Source organism: Mustela nigripes, chromosome 16 (assembly GCF_022355385.1).
Source record: "Mustela nigripes isolate SB6536 chromosome 16, MUSNIG.SB6536, whole genome shotgun sequence".
Taxonomy (NCBI): Eukaryota; Metazoa; Chordata; class Mammalia; order Carnivora; family Mustelidae; genus Mustela; species Mustela nigripes.
Window position 1 is genome coordinate 7,308,683 of NC_081572.1, and position 22,010 is coordinate 7,330,692.

Consider the following 22,010-nt stretch of genomic DNA (forward strand, 5'->3'; position numbering starts at 1 on the left):
CAGGTACGTCTGGGAGAAGGACGGGGCCGCCCTGGGCACGGAGAGCAGCCCCCGCATCCGTCTCGACAAAAACGGCTCCCTGCACATCTCGCAGACGTGGTCGGGGGACATCGGCACGTACACCTGCCGGGTGCTGTCCGCAGGAGGCAATGACTCTCGCAGTGCCCACCTGCGTGTCCGGTAAGGGCGCCCTGGCCCCAGTGTAGGGGGTACAGGCCACAACAGGAGGCTTATGTTGGTGGACGCCTGGGCCATGTGGGACCTGGGTCCGCTGCCCTCTGGGGACATACCCAGGCCTCCTCCAAGGCCTTTCCCCAGCTCAGTTCAGCCCTCTGTCAAGAGCTGGGGACTCTGGATACAGCTTTGGACCCGGTGGGAGGCGGGGGGGAGGGGGATGGGGGGCGGTCCCCAGAGCCTCCAGTCCGAAGGCCAGGCCGATGGCTGAGCACAGGCAGTTGTGATGTTCAGTCTGAAGCCCAGGCACCTGTGTGTCCTCTGACTCCGGGCTTCACAGGTGACCCCACCATATCTCTCCTCCAGGCAGCTTCCTCACGCCCCCGAGCACCCCGTGGCGACCCTCAGCACCACAGAAAGACGGGCCATCAACCTGACGTGGGCCAAGCCCTTCGACGGCAACAGCCCTCTGCTCCGCTACATCCTGGAGATGTCGGAGAACAGTAAGCCTCCCCCGCCCCAGCCAGCGGGGAGTCAGCCAGGGGACCGGCTCCAGCTCCCCTGCTTCCCAGTTCTGTGCCTTTGAGCAGGCCTTCTGGAAACTGCAGCTTCCCTGAGAAATGTGCATTGGCCCGTGCCCCCCCCCCACATTGTGATAGTGGCATAAGGATCCCTGTGGGGGGAGGGGACACGCAGGGCCTGCCACTCCAGAGCCCCCCAGGCAATGGCGATTTTTTGCTTTTTATTCTCCAAGACCCCAAGCTGTGAACTCTGAAATTAGCAGGCCTCATTTGAATGATGTTTTAAATACAGTTTGCCTTGGAGCTCATCAGTAGGCTGCGGCGGTGGGGGCGGGTACGGGGTGGGGTGCGGGGGGGGCGGGGGCAGCTAGAAAAGGCAGGTGCATCTCCGGTCCTGTGAGCCCTTGCTTCCTCCCCAGGGCATTCCAGCCTCCCGGGACAGGTGGGCTAAGGGGACCCAGATAAATGACGTGACCAGCCTCCAGTGGACCAAGTCCAGGAGGCTGTCCTCTGCTAGAATGGGGTAGGGAGTGGGGCCTCCAGGGTTGTCCCCCTCCGCCTGCACCCTCTGTCCTCGTAGATGCCCCCTGGACGGTGCTCCTGGCCAGTGTGGACCCCGAGGCTACCTCGGTGATGGTCAAGGGCCTGGTGCCGGCACGCTCCTACCAGTTCCGCCTTTGTGCAGTCAACGACGTGGGGAACGGACAGTTCAGCAAGGACACGGAGAGGTGAGGGGGCCAGTGTTCTTCCAGAGGGGCTCTGGGTGACTCCATCGAAGGGAGGGTCTGAGGGGACCTAAAGCCGAGTCCCATGTGGCATCGTGGGGCCTAGCTGAGCGCAGACCCAGGCCACCGCCTCCCCGGCCCTGTGGACTTCGGCGTCTGCCTCTGTAGAATGGGGCAGCATGACTCATGCCTGCCTCACAGGGACACCACAAGGAGGACAGGAGGTGACTCTGTAAGCGGTGCCTGGTGTGGGATGAGCCCCCACCGGAATTAGTGGTCCCCTCACTGGGAGCTGGCCAAGTTCAAAGACTTATCTGATTTCCGCTGTAGCTCCTCACAGACACCTCCACTGTCACGTGGCCATGAGGTATACGGGGCCGTGGACCCACACGGGTCTCTGTGTCCAGTGACTTGCACAATGCCAGGTCCTAGTAAGCTTTCAGCGAAGATTCTGCAAAGTGATGAAAATTAAGTAAAAACAGAGGGTCATCCATTTTCAAGCATCATCTGGGAAGACCCACTTATGTAGGAGGCCGTTCTGACCGCCTCAGCCCCAAAGGATGGAAGGTCAGAGTGACAGTGACACAAATCCCATGCCCCCAAGCTGTGGGAGAAGAGAAACCCTCTTCCGGGTTTCTTTTTAATTCTTCCAGATTTATTGAGGTACCGTCAACACAGAACATGGTGGAGTGTAAGGTGGACAGGTGCTGATTTACACAGTGCAACAGAATCACCGCGTGGTGTTGGCTAACCCCTCTGTCCTGTCGCAAAATCACCATTTCTTTGCGGTGGTGAGAACATTTAAGATCTATTTTCTGAGCAACGTTTAAGTATATGATACAGTCTTTTTAGCTACAATCACCGTGCTCCCCTTCAGATCCCCAGAACTTACTAATCTTATCACGAAGTTTGTGCCCTCAACCAGTGTCTCCCGGTCTCCCCCACCGACCCGCCCTTGGTAACTACCACTCTCCACTCTGGCTAAGTTCAGCTTGTTTAGATTCCACATAAGTGAGATCATACAGTAGTTGTCTTTCTCTGTCTGACTCTATCTCACTTAGCATCGTGCCCTCAGGGTCCATCCATGTTGTGAGAAATGTAGGATTTCCTCCTCCTCCTGGCTAAATGCTCTGCCGCTGTATACATATACCAGATCTTCCTGGTCCACTCCTCTGTGGACAGAGGCTTGGGGTGCTTCCGTGTCTTGGCTGCTGTGGCTAATACTCAGTGAACATGGCGGTGCGGGTGTCCCTTCCAGATCCTATTTTCATTTCCTTTGGATGTGGGACAGCTGGAAGTAGGACAGCTGGATCATTCGGTAGTTCTGCCTTTCATTTTTTGTGGGACCGCCATCCTGTTTTCCATGGTGGCAACACCAGTTTGCATCTCCACCCCCAGTGCCCGAGGATTCCTTTTCTCCACGTCCTCACCAACACCTGTTATCTCTTGTCTTTTCGATGATGGCCGTTGGGACAGGTGGGAGGTGGTATCTCATTGTAGTTTTCATGTGCGTTTCCCTGATATTGAGGGACACCGAGCATCTTTTCACGTACCTGTTGGTCATCTGTGGGTCTTTGTGGGAAAAATGCCGATGCAGATCTTCTGCCCATTTTGAATTGGGTTGTTTTCCTTTTTTTTTTTTTTTTTGCTCTTGGGTTGTATGTGTTCTTTATGTGTTTTGCATATTAACCCCTTATCAGACTTGGGGCTTGCAGATGTTCTCCCCCATTCAGCGTGTGAGCTTTCCATTTTGTGGAGTGTTTCTTTTGTTGGGCAGGGGTTTTTCAGTTTGCTAAGGTCCCACTTAACTTACTTTTGCTTTTCTTGCTTGTGCTTTTGGTGTCATATCCAGAAATCACTGCCCGGACCAATGTCAAAGAGCCTTTCCCCATGTTTTCTTCTAGGAGTTTTATGGTTTAGGGTCCTACAATTAAATCTAATCCATTTGGAGTTTATTTTTGTGAGTGGTGTAAGATGGGGGTCCAGTTTCATTCTTCTGCACGTGGCTGTCCAGTTTTCCCCACACCATGAATTGAAGAGACTACCCTTTCCCCACTGAGAAGAATTACTATTGTTAAAATGTCAGTGTTACCCAACGCCATGTGTAAATCCAATGCAATCGCCATCAAAATTCCAGTGGCATCTTTCCTGAATTAGAAAAAAAAAAATCCTAAAATGTGTACAGAGCCACAAAAGACCTTGAGTAGCCAAGGCAATCCCGAGAACAGAGCTGGAGGCATCCCATTTCCTGATTTCACACTATCCTCGAAAGCCGTAGTAATCAAAACAGCATGATCCTGGCATAAAAATAGACACTTAGACCAATGGAACAGAATAGAGAGCCCAGAAATAAACACTCACATATATCGTCAACTGATATTTTTACAAAGGAACCAAGAATGTACTTGGCTCTTGAAAAGACTCTCTTAGGTGTGTATGTACGCAGACATCTGGCTTAAATCGATCACTTGGTTCTGCCACAGTTCCAGTGAGCTGGAGTCTTTGTGACTCTCACGAGGGGGATGCCACAAGGGTCGTGACACCCTATCAGGAAAGCGAGGGGGGCAGGTAACAGCCTGGCAGGGAGGATTTATTCCCTCACTGTTTGTTGAACACCTACTATGTACCCGGCTGTGTGTAGACCATGAGGGCTGCTGGGAGCAAAGTGGCCGCGGCCCCAGCCCTTTGGAACTACAAAATCCCGACGACACAAAGCCTCCAAGTGTCGGGGAAACCACCCTCCACTTTCTCTGCATCTTCAAGCTTCACTTCAAGCCCTGATTCATCTTCCTGATGAATCTTCACACTAATAGCCCCGAGTCACGAAGAAAAAGGTTAAATCACCCTCGCTCGCAGGCTGTACAAAGACATGGGAGTGTGCAGTACATTTTGGAAAGCTATCCGTCAGAAAGAAAAAACATAAAAATAAACTGAAAGGGAGAGACATCCATCAGAAATAATTAATTTCTGGTTTTAATGGGCGCGTGTCAGTTGGGCGAACGGCACACCCCAGTGGAACACTGCGTCCCCCAGCAGTGCCAGAGAAAGACACGCGGTGACGCTCGCTTCTGGAAATGGGGGATGGGCCCCCACCACCACCACGTGCCTCCCCAGCCCCACCTGGCCTGCCCTGCCCACAGCTTGGGGCTCAGCTGGGCAGAAAAGGAAGCCTCATCACACAGCACCACCAGCCTGCAAGTGTTTAACACTCCTGCTTCCGAAATACCGGAGGGCTCAGGACGTCATCAGCCCCCACAGCAGCTTCTCTGACATCTGGGAAACTGAGGCCCATGTCCCTGAGCTGCACAGACACAAACACATCTGGGGCTCTGTGGTATTTTTTGAAACAATTCCATACATGGTGTCCTTGAGCCTCAACTAGTCTTAGAAAGCAGGCAAGTGGAGGTTTATTATACTCCTTTAAAAGATAAAGGAGCAAGCTCAGAGAGTTAAGTGACTTGCCCAAAAGCACACAGCAACTGTGTAGAGTCATCCAGGAACCGAGCAGCCTCCCTGTATCCCGTTAAACTCCTGTATTTGCCCTCGAGACTAAAAGTGGAAAGACCCACCCACTCTTTTTTTTTTTTTAGATTTTATTTATTTATTTGACAGGCAGAGATTACAAGTAGGCAGAGAGAGAGAGGAGGAAGTAGGCTCCCCACTGAGCAGAGAGCCTGACGTGGGGTTCGATCCCAGGACCCTGGGATCATGATGTGAGCCGAAGGCAGAGGCTTTAACCCACTGAGCCACCCAGGCGCCTCAGACCCACCCACTCTTGACGTTTTCCTATCCAGGGTCTCCCTCCCCGAGGAGCCCCCCACAGCCCCCCCGCAGAATGTCATCGCCAGCGGCCGGACCAATCAGTCCATCATGATCCAGTGGCAGCCGCCTCCCGAGAGCCACCAGAATGGCCTTCTCAAAGGCTACATCATCAGGTAGGTGTCCCCTCTTCTCTGGGGAAAGGAGGGACAGCCCCCACCCAGGGGGAGGGTTTGGAGTGGATGGGGAAACAGCCAAGTCACGACAGGTCCTTCTCCATCTCACAAGGACCACCACGCAACAAGAAATGACTTTGCCCTTGTAGGTAGGAAGGACTCGGGTTAGATCTGTAGAGGAACTTCCAGAAGGCAGGGTCTTGGAAAACTAATGGGAATGCTTGAGAGAGGAGGTACAGTGTAATGTCCTCAAGGCTGTGTGGATAGGCAGGTCAGCCACACGTCATGGCTTCACAGGATAGGGCACAGGGAGACGGGTAACTCTCCGACAGGCCAACCACCCCAGAAACCAAGAATACTCCATCTGAAGCCACCATACTGAACCAAGGGATGGTCAAACGGTAGACCTCCTTTTGCTGGTCCTTATCGCAAAATGAAGCCCAGTTATGGAAACTTTTATGTCTACGCTTGACCAAGAGTATTTCACTGATCACCTCTAACTGAGTTATTAAGTGCTACTAATTGGGGGTCGTAAATTCAAATTAGCATAAAGTTGAAGTTCCTGAGCATCCATCAGTATGCTGAATTCTGGCAGGCTGCAAAATGTGCATTTCTTTCCTGTATGTGTGCGCTCTCCAGCTCCGGCATGCCCCAGATCTGGAGGGCGTTATGGTTGACTTGACCACTCCACAATCCGTTAATTTTATTGTGGGTTTTTGGTGAACCCTAATGGCGAGTGGTGCTCAAAGGGTGTTCCCTAGACCAACAGCGGCCTCAATTTGACTGCAAACTCTCAAGTCCTACACCTGATCATGGAAAACTTAGAAGTGGGCCCAGCAACCTGGATTTCTGCAAGCCCTCTGGGTATTTCTGATGCATGATAAGCCACTGAGGACCATTGTTACAGGGTCTTGTAACACATCAAAATAAGCTGGAGCCTCTAATTTTCCAATAACGTTTGGGTTGTGGTTCTCCGATGATCTAACCATCCCCCCAGACTTTGTCCATACAGACCTACTTCTGTATTATTATGTGTTCTTTTTCCAGTAGAAATTGGTAGAGTAGGTAGCTCAAGTTTGTTCTCTCCACCTAAATCAGTGACTGTCAAAAGAGGGAGGCACTCCTTTGGAGGGACAAAGAAAGTGAGCCCAGCCTTTGGACATGGCTCTCCATCGATGACCCCTCCTAGGTGAGACCAGTGTGGTCTGCCCAGAAACTCTTAGCTTCCATGGTTAGCTAATCTCTCCAGTGTCCAAACCCATCAAATAGAACAGACACGTCCTCTAGACCTGTGCTGTACAGGGAGATAGCCGTTGGTCTCCTGTGGTTATTTAATTTAAATACAACCCACGTTCCCAGCTACACCAACCACATTTCAAGGGCTCAGCAGCCACGCCCAAGAGTGGCTGCCATGTTGGACGGCCATATTGGACAGCATATGGAACATTCGCACCATCACACGTGGTTTCCTGGGCATGTGCCCAGCAGACTGTCTCCAGCCCACAACCCCCTGCCTTCCTCCCTCCCCTTAGATACTGCCTGGCCGGGCTGCCCGTCGGGTACCAGTTTAAGAACATCACAGACGCTGACGTCAACAATCTGCTGCTGGAGGACCTCATCATCTGGACCAACTACGAGATCGAGGTGGCCGCCTACAACAGCGCCGGTCTGGGCGTCTACAGCAGCAAAGTCGCCGAGTGGACACTGCAGGGAGGTGGGTGGGGATCGTGACTGTGGAGGAGCTGGTGCTTCTCTCTCTCCCTCCCTGGCCCGTGCCTGTCAGTCCTGGACCAGTCCAGTCCCGCCTCGGCCATGGCGCCTGTATCCCCCTGAGCTATTGCCCGCTGTGCCTGGCTACCCCGTAGGGCAGGAGGGTGCCGAGGGGCAGGGGAGTTGTCGGGGAGCATGAGGAAGGCAGAGGCTTCGGGGGTACGGGGACCTTCTTCAGGGTCCACGTCACCTGGATCATGAAACAGCTGGCTTCGAGGGTTGTGCAGAACGACCTTCCCCAAGCACGTTCCCATCCATCACTTCTGTTTGTCTGTACCCCATGAGTGGGTCAGGCGAGTGTACTGACACCCAGACTCATCAAGAGAAAGAGGGTGCCTCGAGTCCATAACGCAAAGCGGGAGAGGGCGGGGCAGAGCAGACCCCTGCCTTTGTTATTTCTCTGCTTAATGCCCAAGACTGACTCCACCCCCTCTACCATCCCCCTCCCTGCCCCTCTGCTCTCCTCAGTCCCCACCGTCCCTCCTGGCAATGTGCACGCAGAAGCCACCAACTCCACGACCATCCGCTTCACCTGGAATGCCCCCAGCCCCCAGTTCATCAATGGCATCAACCAGGGCTACAAGGTACGTGAGGCCTCCCCACGGCCCCCGGAGGAGGGCTGGGGATTCTCTGAGGGAGACCGCAGGCCGAGGAGCCGGGAGGAGGGGAGGGACCTCTGTGCTTCTGAAATCATTGGTTCAAGCCAAGCAGACGACACGTGATCAAGGTGAAGGGCACACGGGCTTGCTCTCAGGCCCCTTCCAGGCTGTGAGGGGGCCAGGATACTGCCCAGCCTGTGACCCCGTGCAGAGGAGCTTTCTCGGGAAGATTGGACTATAAGCAAACCACATTTGTCTCAGGCTTAGGAACACCTGGGCATAGCCGCGGCCCCAGAAAATCCAGAATCTGCTTCTTCCTGCCAAGCTGTGGCTCTCCTAGACCCACACATGTCCTTGGGCTGCACTTGACCCCGCAGAGAGTGTGGTTAAGGGCACGGGACTGGGACCGTGACAGATGCGGGCTAGAATCCAGGCTCTGGCTCTGCCTCTCACCAGCTCCCTAGACACATCCTACAATCTGTCTGACCTGCTCCTTCCTGTTTGTCGAGCCTTCCTATAGGCTCTGTTCTAGATGCAGGAAAACCAGAATAACCTCCCCTCCCCTCATGTGTGCGTGAGGACGATACTCAGGCCTACTGCTTAGGGGCGCGTCAGGACTGAATGAGACGATATCTGTAACTCACTGGGCTCAGTGACACGCATGGAAGTGCCTTGCAGAGACATGTTTGCCCGAGCCGGGGGCCCTAACCAGGTGCCACCGTCCAGGCGACTCCAACAACAAAAATCTTTGTTCTCCCACTTGCGGAGGCTGGAAGTCTGAGATCCAGGTCTGGGCAGGGCTGATTCCCTCCAAGACCACCATCCTTGGTGCATAGGTGCCACCTTCTCCCGGTGTCCACGCGTGGTCCCTCCTCTGCGTGCATCCCAGCCTCTTCTTGAAAGGACGCCACTCCCACTGGACTGCGACCCCCTTACTGACCTCATGTTAACTTCACTGCCTCTTTAAAGACCCTCTGTCTGAATACAGTCCCCTCCTGAAGCCCTGGGGGTTAGGACTTCAACATGGGAGTTTGGGGAATTGGGGAGACACAGGTCCGCGTGTGACAATGAGCTTAGCAGTAATGGTAGCAGGTGTCATTCAATCCTGGTATTGGTAACGTGGGTGGGGGTCCTGGGGCAGCTGTGAATCTGCTGTCATTATAACCGCACAAGTCAGGACATCTCAGCCCTCCCCTCCGAGATCCCGGACCTTGCTCCCATGCCCAGGTCTCTGCTCCCACCCCGCAGGGAGCACCCTGCCAGCCCCCTGTAAAAGAACAGAAGACAGATCACCTAGCGCGCCGTGTGCAGCTTGGGGCAGGTGGGAGGAGGCGGTCGGCCCGCTCCAGAGGTGGGAGGGGTGTGCCACGGGAAGCAGGCCATGAAGGAGAAACCCCGTGGCCTCTGGCTTGGAGCCCAGGGATCCGGGGACTTGTGATGACCACCGACACTTCCAGAAGGCTCCTGCACCCACTCTGCTCCACAGCTGCACGTGCGGGACAGTCCAGATGATTTCTAGGACTCGCAGCCTTAGCCGTTATTCCCGAGAGAAAAGGGTGGCTTGGGCAGAAAGGGACGGAGAGCAAATCACCCCGAGAATTTTCTGCTGGTGTTGCAAATAAAGGAGGGACGGTCTAGAGCCGGGTACGGGCCTGCTACGGCCCTCTCGCTCCGGGGAAGACAGGGTGCCAGGGCCGAGCAGGGCTGTCCCAGGGCAGGGGGCTGCTGCTGAACACCAGCTGGCTGGCTGGCTGGCCCTAAAGCCTCCTAATTGGGACTCTGGGGGGAGGCAGGATAGGGAAGAGGAGGCTCGCACAGTGCTGAGAAGCAGAGGAGCTGAGCTGGGAACAATTAGCTTCTTGCTGCCAATTCTAAGTTTTCTTTCACAAACTGGGGGTGGGGAGGATGGGGCCAGGCTGCAGACTTCTAAGGCAGGTGGCTCCTGGCGGGCCACGTAGGCAGGACCATCAGGGCCATGACCCGGACAGAGCAGGAGGAGGCTGCGGGAGCCCGCATGATTTCCAGGTCTGCCTCGTGCCCAGCACCCATGGCTTGTCCTTAAAAACATCCATGGGCATGAACAGCCCAGGGATTTTGTGCGTAGGATGGCTTGGCCTGCCTTGCATTCTTCTCTCAGAAGAAGGAAGTCGTCTCCTCAATCCATTTCACAGAGGAGGAAACTGAGGCACGAGAGGCAAGTAACTTGTTCAAAGCCAGAGCAACTGCGAAGCTCAGATTCAAACTTCAGCGCCTACATCTCTTGCTTTAAAAAGAAAATGTGTCAGGACCCCTGGGGGGCTCCGTCAGGGAAGCATCTGACTCTTGATTTCGGCTCAGGTCGTGATCTCAGGGTCGTGGGTTCAGCAGAGAGCCTGCGTAAAGGATTCTCTCTCTTCCTCTCCCCTGTCCCTCCCCCTGCTCACTCACATGCTCTCTCTCTTTTTCTAAATAAATAGGCAGATAAAAATGTTTTTAAAGGTGTCCTACAATTTAACTATAAAATAATAACTATGCCTTAATTTTTTTTTTTCTAAATACAAATGGATTCAAGCAGGGATTTTGTTTCTTGCTGCCCCGGCCTTCAGCGTCACAGGGAGAAAACAGCAGTGCGTGGCCTTTTACATTCCTCCAGTGAGAACGGACTCCCCCGCAACCCCAAACCTTGGAATTGTTAAAAATGTTCAGACATCTCCCAAAGTAGAGGGAAAACAGTAATAACTTTAGAAGACCCTAACGCATCCCAGCGTTAACAATTCCCAGCTCGTGGCCAAACGTGTTCTGCCTGTTCCCCGACCCTCCGACTCTGCCCTGGAATATGGTTGAGCAAATCCCAGGCCCCGTATCATTTCTCCATAAACAGTTAGGCCAAGAAGTATCATAAAGCCTCTGTTTCAGACACAACCCCAGTACCCACACTGTCATCATCGGGCCTAAAAATGTCACCGGTCCCCTTGATGTCATCGGATATGCCATCAGCCCTGATTTCTTTGACTAGTGGCTGTATTTGCTTCAGGATCCCAATGAGGTCTTCACGACAGCAACTGGTTCGGTGTTCCTTTGGGTCTCAGCTGATCTAGAGAGCCTCTCTCTCTCCTTTCTCACTCTCTTTTTCTTGTAATTTATCTAGTCAAGAAACGTGATCATTTGCCCTATAGAATTTTCCACAGCCTGGATTTTGCCGATTGCCTCTCTGTGGGGTCATTTAACACGGACCTGTGAATGCTATGTTCGCAGCAAATTGGAACTTAAAACTAGAGGCTTGATCAAATTCAGGTTTAGTGATTTTGTGGGTTTTTTCCCCCCAAATTTTGTTTCCTAAATGGTGCTGTGCCCTTACATCGGAAGGCCTAAGGTCTGGCTATCTCTCTTACTATCGTGTGGTGACCACCGACCACCCTGTGTGACCTGTTATTTCAGTAGGGCTGCAAAAGGGAGACGGTCAGATATTATAATTTCTCCTTGATGTATTAGCAGAAATGTTTTCCAGTAAAAAGAAATTTCCCCTTACCAACTCTTTGCTTACCTGAAGGTTCCGTTCATCTAGGAATATCCTCGTCAAAACTCTGTCCTTTTCCATCGCCTACCAATTTTCAGAGTCATGAATGCCATTCCTTAGCATCTTCTAAAGTGACAGGTGAATTTGGATGGGGGAGAGGAGGACATTTTTTTGTTTGTTTAATTGTTGGTAAATTATTATGTACTCAAGCATTGTTAACTCATCTGGTAGGTTTCGACCATGGCTGTCATTATTCGTGTTGATGTCAGATGGGCCCAGCGTTGGCCTCTTTGGTTGCTGAATCCTTTTAACGGAGCCCCAGTAGGCTGATAGGATGGTTCAAGCTGTCTCCAGTTCCTGCCCCGTGTGTCCCTGGGATCAGCCGTGACTTCAGGCAATCTTGTTCTTTTCGGTGGGAAATGATAGATACCACAGCTTAGGCCCTGAAGGCTCTCCTTAACACCAGCTAACGCTGGAGCCATTTCTAGGCTCTGGTAATGGACAGCTCGGAAATGCTTCTCCTCCTCCTCCTCTTCAGATAAGACACATACAGATGCTTCAATTCAATTTCAGGACTATAAGCTCTTTAATCATCTTATAGGTCTTTGTCTCTCTGTCCTCCATACCGAAAATCCAGTTCCTACAACACCAACGTAATTACCTGCCTACTTTATCCCCAAAACACCCACAACCGTCTCAGAACAGTCATCCCACCCCGCTGAGGACCAAAGATCGTGGCAGGTGATTTGCAGCGCTTTCTGTTCCTGGGGCGTATCCCGCTGGGGACGTCTTTCCCCTGCCTGGGCTACAAAGTCTCCAGAAATAGTTTCTCTCTGTGTAAGTTTGCTACAGCTCAATACAGCGCTGGGTCGATTTGTTTCATTTTGGTTTCGATTTTTAGGGATTGATTTTTTAATTTAATTTTGTTCTATAATTATGGAACATAGTTACGTGGTTCCAAAGTTAGATATACAAAGTACGTTCAGAAAATCAGCCTGAATGCTCCTTTCCCTCCCCCATAGGTTTGATTTCTTTTTGTTTGGTTGGTTTGGTTGTTCCTTTCATTTCTTGAACATAAGCAAATGCAAACATGTATAAATGTGTGTCCCCCCCCTTCTTCGATAAAGGACACTCTACATTTTCTCCATCTTGCTTCTTTATTTGCATTATATCCCGGGGATTGCGCCGTAGGAATATAGAGATTCTGGTTTCCTTGTCAACATCTGTGTTGGACTCCGTGGCATGGCTTTCCACGTTTGGTTTCCACGTTACATTTCCAGTTTGGTCAGGCAGCTCCCCAGCAGTGACATTTGGGTTGTTTCCAGACTTTTACTCTAATGAACATCTCTGCAGTGGATATCTTTGTGCATCTATCTTTTCATATTCTTCACATTTCGCTTTGGAATAGATTCATAGAAAGGAGATTGCTGGATCAATGGATAAATGTATATATAATGTCCCTGCTACTGCCAAATCCTTCCATGATTTTTAAAAATTCTTTTAATTTAATTTTTTAAACAGGAAACGTATTTACATGATTCAAAAACCAACGAAAGTAAAAAGATAAATGTGTAGCAGGAATCCTCCATTGCACTCTAGTTCCTCATCTGCCTGTCCCACCCACCCAACCCCGAAACTCTCCTCTCTCCTGGTAACCACTGTTGTTAATTTCCTGCCTATCCTTCCAGAATGTTCCAGAACTCTCCCCAATCCTGGTAACCACTGTTGTTAATATCCTGCCTATCCTTCCAGAATGTTCCGGAACTCTCCTTACTCCTGGTAACCACTGTTGTTAATATCCTGTCTATCCTTCCAGAATGTCACATGCAAAGAGACAGAGATGGGGGAAAGACAAAAGGAGAAGGAAGGAGAGAATTTCCTCTACTTTTTCCTTTCCTCCAGCAGCTGGCAGGCTGCATATACCCCCCCCCCCACCTTCTCATCCCCATAACACATAGCCTCCGTCAGAAACAAAAGGCACATCACTTCATCTCTCCTCCCAGCAGTCAGCAAGGCAGCTCAAACCGTCCCTGATAATAGCCTGAGGCTCAGAGAGGCTGGGTGACTTTCCCAGGGTCACACAGTAAGGAACAGAGCTGGGTTCTGTTCTTCTTCCTCTCCTCTGCTTTCCAAAGCAGAGGGCCAGGATCCTCGATCTGGTGCTGTTCCCCAAGCCCATGGGCACCCACACCCCCCAGCCATGCTCACAACGCTCTAGTCTGCCTCGACTCCAAGACTAATGGCCCAATAGCGTAAATGAACACGGAGCCTGAGTGACAAGATCAGAGATGCAGACAGCAAAGAGGAACTCCGACGCTCACCTGGGAGCCGTGTGTACCTCGGGAGGCAGAGGCCTTCATCCGGGATCTGCAGGGCGGGAGGGAGGCCCACAGATCTGAAGCCAGCCTCTGACAGCACCGTGTGCACCAGCCAGGCCTCGGTCTCTGTGGTCCTCAGTTCCCTTCCCGCAACAGCACAGGGCAGTGACGTCCATCCAGTCCCCACTGTGAGGATGCGGTGGGGCTGGCGGGCGACAGACTTACCCCAGTGCCTGACACAGAGTATGAGCTCGTCCGGCGGTAGCCCTGGGCTGCCCTGAACCCATCTCCTTTCAGGGAACAGGAGGTACAGAAGGCAAGTCTGTAGTCTTCCTGGCCTGGGGGAGAGACCTCTTAACACTGGGCCTCCTCCTCTGCAGACACAGCTAGAGAATGACAAGGGGCTGTCATCCCAGAGTAACTGTTTCAAGGCCGCCCTCTGCCATCTTGGGCTTCAGGCCTGGAGCCGTAAGACGAAGAAGTCGTCATTCAGGAAACCACACAACCCTGTGCATTTCTGGGGTCATTTTTGGAGCCAATTCCCAGTGATCGTATTTTAAGGCACCTGTAAAGATGTTCTTTGTCCTTTATTCCTGTAATAATGGTAGTGATTATAATTGGCCTAAACCCAATAAAATAATATTTACCCAGATTTTGCACTTGCTGGGGAACAGACCACACAATTAATTCTATTGGCGTAATTAATTCAAATTTACATTAATTAAATTAAATTAAAACATTAAACTTGTTTCTTAATCTACTCCAAAGAAGTTCGGCAATTTAATTGCTCTGAAACAAGATAACCAAAATAAGGAGATATTTAACATACTTATTAAATGCCACTTAGTATTTCTGATTAGTATTTTTAGGGTCTAATTAGTATCTAATTAACTTGCTATAGGCTATCTTTTCACAATACCAATTAAATTTCCAAACATCCTTTATAAACACGCAGCCACAAAAAGAGAGGCTGAAGCATTGTTATAGGGGCGAGTTAATCAGGAGACATCAGCCTGCTATTGTTTTATATCTATAAATACCCGTGCTTATTAAAACTCATCAAGTGTTGCTTTTCACCATTAATTGCTAGTTAATCAACTTCAAATGAACGAGGAACTCTCTGAGACCAGCTGTCATTGTTGGAGACAGATGAAGGGCCCAGAAAGCAGGAGTGTGAGGGCACAGATCAAGAAGAGAAGGAAGGGGAGGCGGGAAGCGGGTGCGTCCCAGGTGGGGTGTGCAGCACGGAAGTCAGGCAGAAAACCGCGCTGTCCCCAGACCAGGCTTTCCTCGCCGACACCCCACCTCCAGGTCGGGTCTCAGACTGAAATTCCAGCTTGGAACACGTTGAAAGCACTGGTGGAAGTGGCAGCTCTGTGGGGAAGCTCCGAGGGAAACCCGGTCCAGCCCAGACAGAGAAAGCTTTAGGGAACCCGAGGAAGCTGGGCTCTGTCCATCGGCCCGGACTACGGGAGGACCCTCGGCCTCTTCTGGAACATTCTTGCTGCCCTGCCTGAGTTGCTGGTCTCTCCCCAGCTGATTGCTTGGGAGCCGGAGCAGGAAGAGGAGGTTACCATGGTGACTGCCCGGCCCAACTTCCAAGACAGCATCCACGTGGGTTTCGTGTCTGGCCTGAAGAAGTTCACCGAGTACTTCACCTCCGTTCTCTGCTTCACCACTCCCGGCGACGGGCCTCGGAGCACCCCCCAGCTGGTGCGCACCCATGAGGATGGTAGGCACCACCCCACCCCTGCCGTCCCTGCCCCCGTCCGCAGCCACCCCCCGCCCCGAGAACCAGGCTGAGCCCTCCAGGTCCGGGGGGATCCCGGCCTTGTCTTCAATCCTGGGGTGCCCCTGGAGCATGCGGGCTGTCCTGCAGACAGTGGTCTCTCGCTAGCTCTAATGTGCATTGGTGGGGGGGGGTCCTTTTGGGGTACAGTGCCGGGTCCTGTGGGACACCTGAGCTTCAGTGAAATCCTGGACACGTCCCTGAAGGTCAGCTGGCAAGAGCCGGGAGAGAAGAATGGCATCCTCACAGGTAAGGGTTACAGGGGGGCGCTCCTGAGCCCCAGGGGTGAGAGGACAGGGTCGTCCAGTCCATCCTGTTGTCCTGCTGACCGGTGTTCATCCAGAACCTCCCAGAAGGCCACTCTTTCTTAGAAAGTACTCAGGGGAGGTTCTCCGCCCCTCTGCTCTGTAGCACGTCCCCGGGCCTCCACCACAGGCCTCAAGCAGCTGCCGTAAGTCTCACTCCGTCCTACGGTCCCCACCCAAGTTAAACCTGGGGCCCCAGAGACGAGGTTCCCAGCTCCCGTGGCCCCACTGCTCCCAGCCCAAGCAGTGCAGAAAGGCCAAAGCCAGCATTTGGTCCCACCAAGCTCACGCCACCACTGGGGGCTCTCCCTAGGGTACCGGATATCCTGGGAGGAGTACAACCGAACCAACACCCGCGTGACCCACTACCTACCCAACGTGACCCTGGAGTACCGCGTCACGGGCCTCACCGCGCTCACCACCTACACCATCGAGGTGGCCGCCATGACCGCCAAGGGCCAGGGCCAGGTGTCTGCGTCAACCATCTCCTCTGGGGTGCCTCCAGGTGGGTACCCGCTCGCAGGGCAGGACTTCTGGCCTCTTGGGGTCCTCCTCCTGACTAAGAGGCTTCCTTTTTGTTCAGGAACTCTGGCTTTCCTCCCCCAGAGCTCTGCCCTGCCTTGGGTCCATGGTCTCTTGCGCTCCCCCCAGAGCAGGCTTACATCTCATGACCCCAGGTCTCTGGATGGAGGCTGGGTGGGGTTCCTGCTGCTTCCCTCTGTGGCTCTCAGAAAAGCAGAGTCCCCCAGAGGACACCTCCCCATCCCCATCTCATCCAGTCCTGTCCCACACCAGGTTCCGCATGGAGCCATGCTCTCTCTGATGCAGGGGAAGAATTCTCACTGTCGCCCAGAAAGTCCAAGCGGGATCCCTGCCGGTGGAAGCGTTGGTTGGGAAAGGGGTAGCCTAAGGTGGGAATCATCTGAGAACCTGGTAGGAAGAACGAGCTGAGCTCTAGTCTCAGCCCTGCTTCTGCCGAGCTTTGCGATCTTGAGCAAGTCAGAGTCGCCCCTCTGTGCCTCAGTTTCCCCATCTGTATCTGTGGAAGGTGGACTAGGCTGGGTCTGTAAGTCTATGCCTATGGGACCCAGCCAGAATCCCTCAACCTGCCCCCCCACCCCGCTCCCGAGACAACTGAGATCCCAGAGCTGATTCGGGCGACCGCACCTGATTGCAAACACCAACATGATTGTGCCTCGAGCCAAGTGCTGTATCTGCATCAGTTCAGTTAGTCCTCACAGCAGCCCTGAGGTGGGTGATAGTACCATCGCCGTTCGACCGAGGAGGACGCTGCGGCTCAGAAAGGTTAGGTGACGAGCCCAAAGACACACAGCGTGGAAGCAGTGAGGTTAGAGGCCAGCCCAAGACAGTCTGACTTCCAGAGCCTGTACTCTTTCTGTTCCTCCTGAATCCGAAGGTTCCCGGGCAGAAATTAGGGGCGGCCTCCTCCACCCGCCTCCTCCTGATCTTGCTCAGCCGTTATCGGGTTTGGGAGGGCTGAGAGGGGGCCGTGCGTGTGGATGGAGAGAAGATTCTGTCGGGAAGCCCTTGCATGCCTAGCCCCCGTTCCCCGGCCCAGTCAGCCTCCCTGTGGCTCTGGGGGCCCTCCCAGCCCCCACCCTGCCTCGGGCGCCTGGTCAGGACACACAGAGCCGTGGAAGGAAGGAGACTGTCAGAGGACGAAGCCTCGGCCCAGCTCCTCCCACCAGGCTTCTAGAAAAGGGTGACACACAGCCCCCGGTCCGGAGGCCTAGTCCATGTGGAAGGACCCTGTCCTCAGCGGATCTCCTTTCCCACCCTGTGTTGCAGAACTCCCCGGGGCCCCCACCAACCTGGGCATCTCCAACATCGGCCCCCGCTCCGTGACCTTGCAGTTCAAGCCGGGCTACGACGGGAAAACCTCCATCTCCCGCTGGCTGGTGGAGGCCCAGGTAAACCCTGATGCCAGGGGACCCGCAGCCCACGCAGCCTGCTCCCTTGGCCTTGGGCACACCCCTGCCCTTGAGAGCCAACCACATGTGTGGTGGGGTTTTAAATATGCAGCTGTCAGATGGCCAGATACACCGAAAATGCCCACCGTTCCCAGGTCTGCCTCTGCTTCACTGAGCCCTGTGCATGCACATATGTACATGCACACATGCGAGCACACACGTGCGCACACGTGAGCGTGCGTGCACACACACATTTACACACATGTGTGCACACGCACCCACACACCAGTCCTGTGGGTCAGGTACGGACTGGCCGGCCTGCAGAAATACATCGCTGCGGCCCACACCCCGTAAGTGGTGAGTCTCCGCATTGGCTCCACCTGGGAGCTCATTAAATACCCAGATTCCCGGGTACCAACCTCAGGGTTTCTGATGGGCTAGGTCTAGGGCAGGGCCCTGGGGTGGGTTTCTAGGAAGCATTCCAGCAGCTTGTGTTGCAAGGTGGCCTGGGCTCATGCTTTTAAGTCATGCTTCAGGGCCTGGAAAGGTGGTGACCCCATTTGGGGCCCGCCGGGTGAGCCCTGGGATGGAACCAAGACCTTCCGTGGGCAGAACTTCACCTGCGAGAACCTGGGGCCCAGAACATCTCAGCCCCACAAGCCGAGCAGGTCTAAGAGTGTCTCCCTTTTCCAGGTAGGCGTGGTCGGGGAGGGAGAGGAGTGGCTGCTGGTTCACCAGCTCACCAACGAGCCGGACGCTCGCTCCATGGAGGTGCCTGAGCTCAACCCCTTCACCTACTACAGGTAACAGGGCCGGATGCGGGGGCTGCCCAGACCCGGCCGGGCTTTGGCCCTGGGGTCCCGCCCTCATCAACTTTGCTCGCTCCCTTCCCCCACCCCAGCTTCCGAATGCGCCAGGTGAACATCGTGGGCACCAGCCCCCCCAGCCAGCCTTCTAGAAAGATCCAGACCCTCCAGGCACCCCCTGACATGGCCCCCGCCAACGTGACCCTGCGCACGGCAAGTGAGACCAGCCTGTGGCTCCGCTGGATGGTGAGGCCCCCACGAGGGCAGTGGGGCTGCGATGGCTCCTTGGTCCTCGTCACCCTACCACGGTCATTGTCCCCGGGGGACCACATCAAAGAGGGGGGCCACCAGAGCACCCGCAGCTCCCTTCGCTTCTCTTTACACCCAGCACCTTTAAGGTGTCTCATACTCGGTATCGGCCAAAAGAATAAAAGCCTTTTGTGAGAAGGAGCTAGAAGACACTGTTCAGTGAGCAAGGCGTTTTACGTATATCTTCCATTTATCCTCCCAGTCACCCTGCAAAGGGCACATCGAGACCCAGTTTACAGCTAAGGAAACTGAGGGTCAGAGGAGTCAGGAACTCGCCCATGGCCACACAGCTCCTAAGTGGTGGGCCTGGGGTTCAGGTGGGAGTGGTCCCCTACACCAAGTCCGAGAGCGAGGGATCACGTCTGAGGTGGCGACACAGGTGCAGGAGACCACCCCCACGGGTCAGGATTGCTGGTTGAGGGCCGTTACCCCAAGCGACCCTGCCCACCCTGAGGGCTTCCTCCTGGCAGGCGCAATGCTGAGCGCTGTATTCGAAGTCCGGCCTGGATCCCTCTCCACCGGCTTGTCACAGCAGAGTGATCCTGAGCTCCTGCTTCACAGATGGGGAAACTGAGGCAGAGAGCGGTCAGATCGCTGGCCCAAGTCCCACCCACCCCCACCAACGTCCTCCCCCACCCTCTACTTAATAGCAGGGCTCCGTTTCCCACCCTGGGGAGGTCTGGCCTCCCAGAATCCTCAGTCCTAACCCTTGAGCACACGGCCGCCCCATCTTCCCAGGATCAGGAGAGAACGTGTCCCCCCGACGCCGTCCCCCGCCGGACAGCGTTGTCCCGACTGCTGCCCCACGCAGCAGTCATCCAAGAGGTGTGAGGCGCACACAGGAACTCTGAGACAAGCGAACGTGGGGGACAGCACCCCGCAGCCTGGCTCCTGGCCTTCGTGCGAGGAAAAGCCTGCCTGACCCCCACTTCGCCGGCCGATCTGGCCACACACGATTTGGGTTCTGTGTCCGCATGAGCTCTCTTACCGCTTGCCCAAAACACAATTTGCAAAACACCAGGCTGTGGGATTGACTGGAAATCCCTTAGGTCCTTTCACTCAGGCGGACGCCTGGTAGAAGGAGCTCGTGGCCCCATCAGCCCGGGACGAAGGGTAGTTCCTAATGCTGAGCGCCCTCCCGGGGGGCTGGTGCCGGGCACAGCTCAGCGGCCTCACAGCCACTCTGGGCCGGCTCCCGCCTTCCTCTGGCAGCTCACTTGAAGGTTTCCAAACACTAAAAGACTAGATAGAGACTGACTGATGCCCCGTGCTGGGGGAGAAATAAAAAGGCAGTTGGTGCCCCGCGCAGGGCCCCAGGCACCTCCAGACCCGCCTAATGGTGCACGGCCTGTTACCTTTCCCTGGCAGGTAAGGAAGCGTGCGCTCCAGGCCCATCGATTTCTGTCTTAATGGTCTCTGGTCGGCTTCACTAAGTGTCTGCGGGAGCAGCGGCTGGCCGGAGGCAGCGAGTGAGCTGGGAGTGAGGCAGAGGCCGAGGAACCGGAGGAAGTGGGTCAGAATGTGGGGAGCCTGTGGGCCGTGGGCCCTTCAGAACCCGCAGGGAAGCAGTATGGCAGAGAGGTGAAAGCCAAGGGCCTTCGGAGGGAGTCTGAAGGCAGAGTGCTCCGCTCACACCTGCTCCCGATCACAGGTTCCCCCCACCCCCTCGCCACATGCACACACCCCCACCGCCTACCAACACTGCCCAGGTTCATCCAAATGACCTGGAGCCAGCAACCACAGCCCCAGTGGCCGAGGAAGGGAATCTGTCTGTCCTCTTGGCTGAAACTTCCTAGAAGGGGAGGCCGACCGTGGAGCAGGAGAGACTGGGGCCTGCTGCTGGAAGGGCTGTCGCCGGTGCCGGGTGTTCCCTCCGAGCCCGAGATGCTGTGCCCCACACTTGCTTCTCCACATGCGCGCGTGCGCCGGGAACAGGCATGTTAGAAGCAATTAAGTGAGTGTGTGTTGGCAGCCTACGCGAGGGAGTTAAGTGGTAGAGACAGCCAAGGCCACGGGTGCTGTGCTCCTCAGCCTGTTGGACAGACAGGCTTTGTGGGTCTCCTCCCCAGTCTGACGGCTCTGGCCAGGTCCTCAGTTTGCCCTGGACACAGTGAAGCGTAGATGCTGCCTCCCCTTGGAGCTTGGCACAGACAGGCAGGTAGACGGGAACCGCCAGATCACAGACTCACACAATCTAACCCCTCCTCGGGGAGAGCAACTCACATGGGCACGCACAGCTTGGACGGTGGGTGTGGTAATCCTGTAGGGCTCCCTGGAAGAGGGTGCACGAGCCAGATAGTTCCCCACACGGGGCGGGCCTGGCCTCACAGCCGCTGTACCATCCCGCCTTCCCGCAGCCTCTCCCGGAGATGGAATACAACGGGAACCCCGAGTCGGTGGGCTACAAGATCAAATACAGCCGGGCAGACGGCCACGGCAAGACGCTGAGCCACGTGGTCCAGGACCGCGTGGAGCGTGAGTACACCATCGAAGACCTGGAGGAGTGGACAGAGTATCGCGTCCAGGTCCAGGCCTTCAACGCCATCGGGAGCGGGCCCTGGAGCCAGACGGTGATGGGCAGGACCCGGGAGTCAGGTACTGCGGCCCTTGCCCTGGGTCCCGCTAGCCTGTGGTAGGGATCGCCCCACCTTTGTCTCTGCCCTCACGGCCTTCCAAGGGCACAAAGGCTGGAACTGTTGTACAGAATAAGCCCAGGCTCACTTACCCATTCGTGTCCATCATCCTGGTGGAGCACCTGACCTTTCTGCCAGATCCCCCAGTATCTTCCCACTGTCCCAAAGTTGGGGGACTGGGGGATTCCCACCCCTGCGGGTTAGCCAGAAGGTCTTTCCCTACAAACTGCCCATGTTTCTGGGCTTCCCCTTTAATTCTGACACCCAGCAGTGGCTGAAAGAACTGGAGGTGGGAAGGTCGGATCAGCTCTCAGAACATTCTAGAACCAGAACCAGCAGCTCATGGAACCCTGGCAAGGGTCACCCACAGAACATGAGCCCCCAGCCTTCAGGCAGCCCTCACGCACCCACATGTGGTTTGCCGTTCTGAGGCTTTTTCCTGTCACCTTTTAAAGGACGTCCCTCCCCATCCCAGCCCCTCCCCCTCATCACTGCTGTGCAGACAGGAAGTGGGGGCTCATCCTCACATTGGTCCGGCAGAGGTTAACGGGGAGGCTTATCTGAAACCAGAAGCAGCATCTGTGATGTTCCAGAATCACCAGGAATCACTGCAGGATAATTTGCTACTTGGGGACCAGGTGTCACACCTCCTTCCCCTGGAGGGCCCGCTGGGTCCTGAGCTCCCTCTGTCTGCTCTGT

The 22,010-nt window shown here is 54.6% G+C and overlaps 1 protein-coding gene across 2 annotated transcripts in view; it reads left to right on the top strand.

Annotated features, from left to right (window-relative positions):
* SDK2 (sidekick cell adhesion molecule 2) overlaps nt 1-22,010 on the top strand; it is a 248,952-nt gene that overhangs the window by 182,810 nt on the left and 44,132 nt on the right. For both annotated transcript variants that reach the window (XM_059380651.1, XM_059380652.1), the window contains exons 13-25: nt 4-180; nt 541-677; nt 1,276-1,423; nt 5,215-5,355; nt 6,888-7,069; nt 7,594-7,709; nt 15,075-15,270; nt 15,478-15,576; nt 15,946-16,137; nt 17,442-17,563; nt 18,257-18,366; nt 18,465-18,615; nt 21,036-21,273. In XM_059380651.1, the coding sequence (XP_059236634.1) occupies nt 4-180; nt 541-677; nt 1,276-1,423; nt 5,215-5,355; nt 6,888-7,069; nt 7,594-7,709; nt 15,075-15,270; nt 15,478-15,576; nt 15,946-16,137; nt 17,442-17,563; nt 18,257-18,366; nt 18,465-18,615; nt 21,036-21,273 (2,009 nt within the window). The remainder of the gene's footprint in view (nt 1-3; nt 181-540; nt 678-1,275; nt 1,424-5,214; nt 5,356-6,887; nt 7,070-7,593; nt 7,710-15,074; nt 15,271-15,477; nt 15,577-15,945; nt 16,138-17,441; nt 17,564-18,256; nt 18,367-18,464; nt 18,616-21,035; nt 21,274-22,010) is intronic.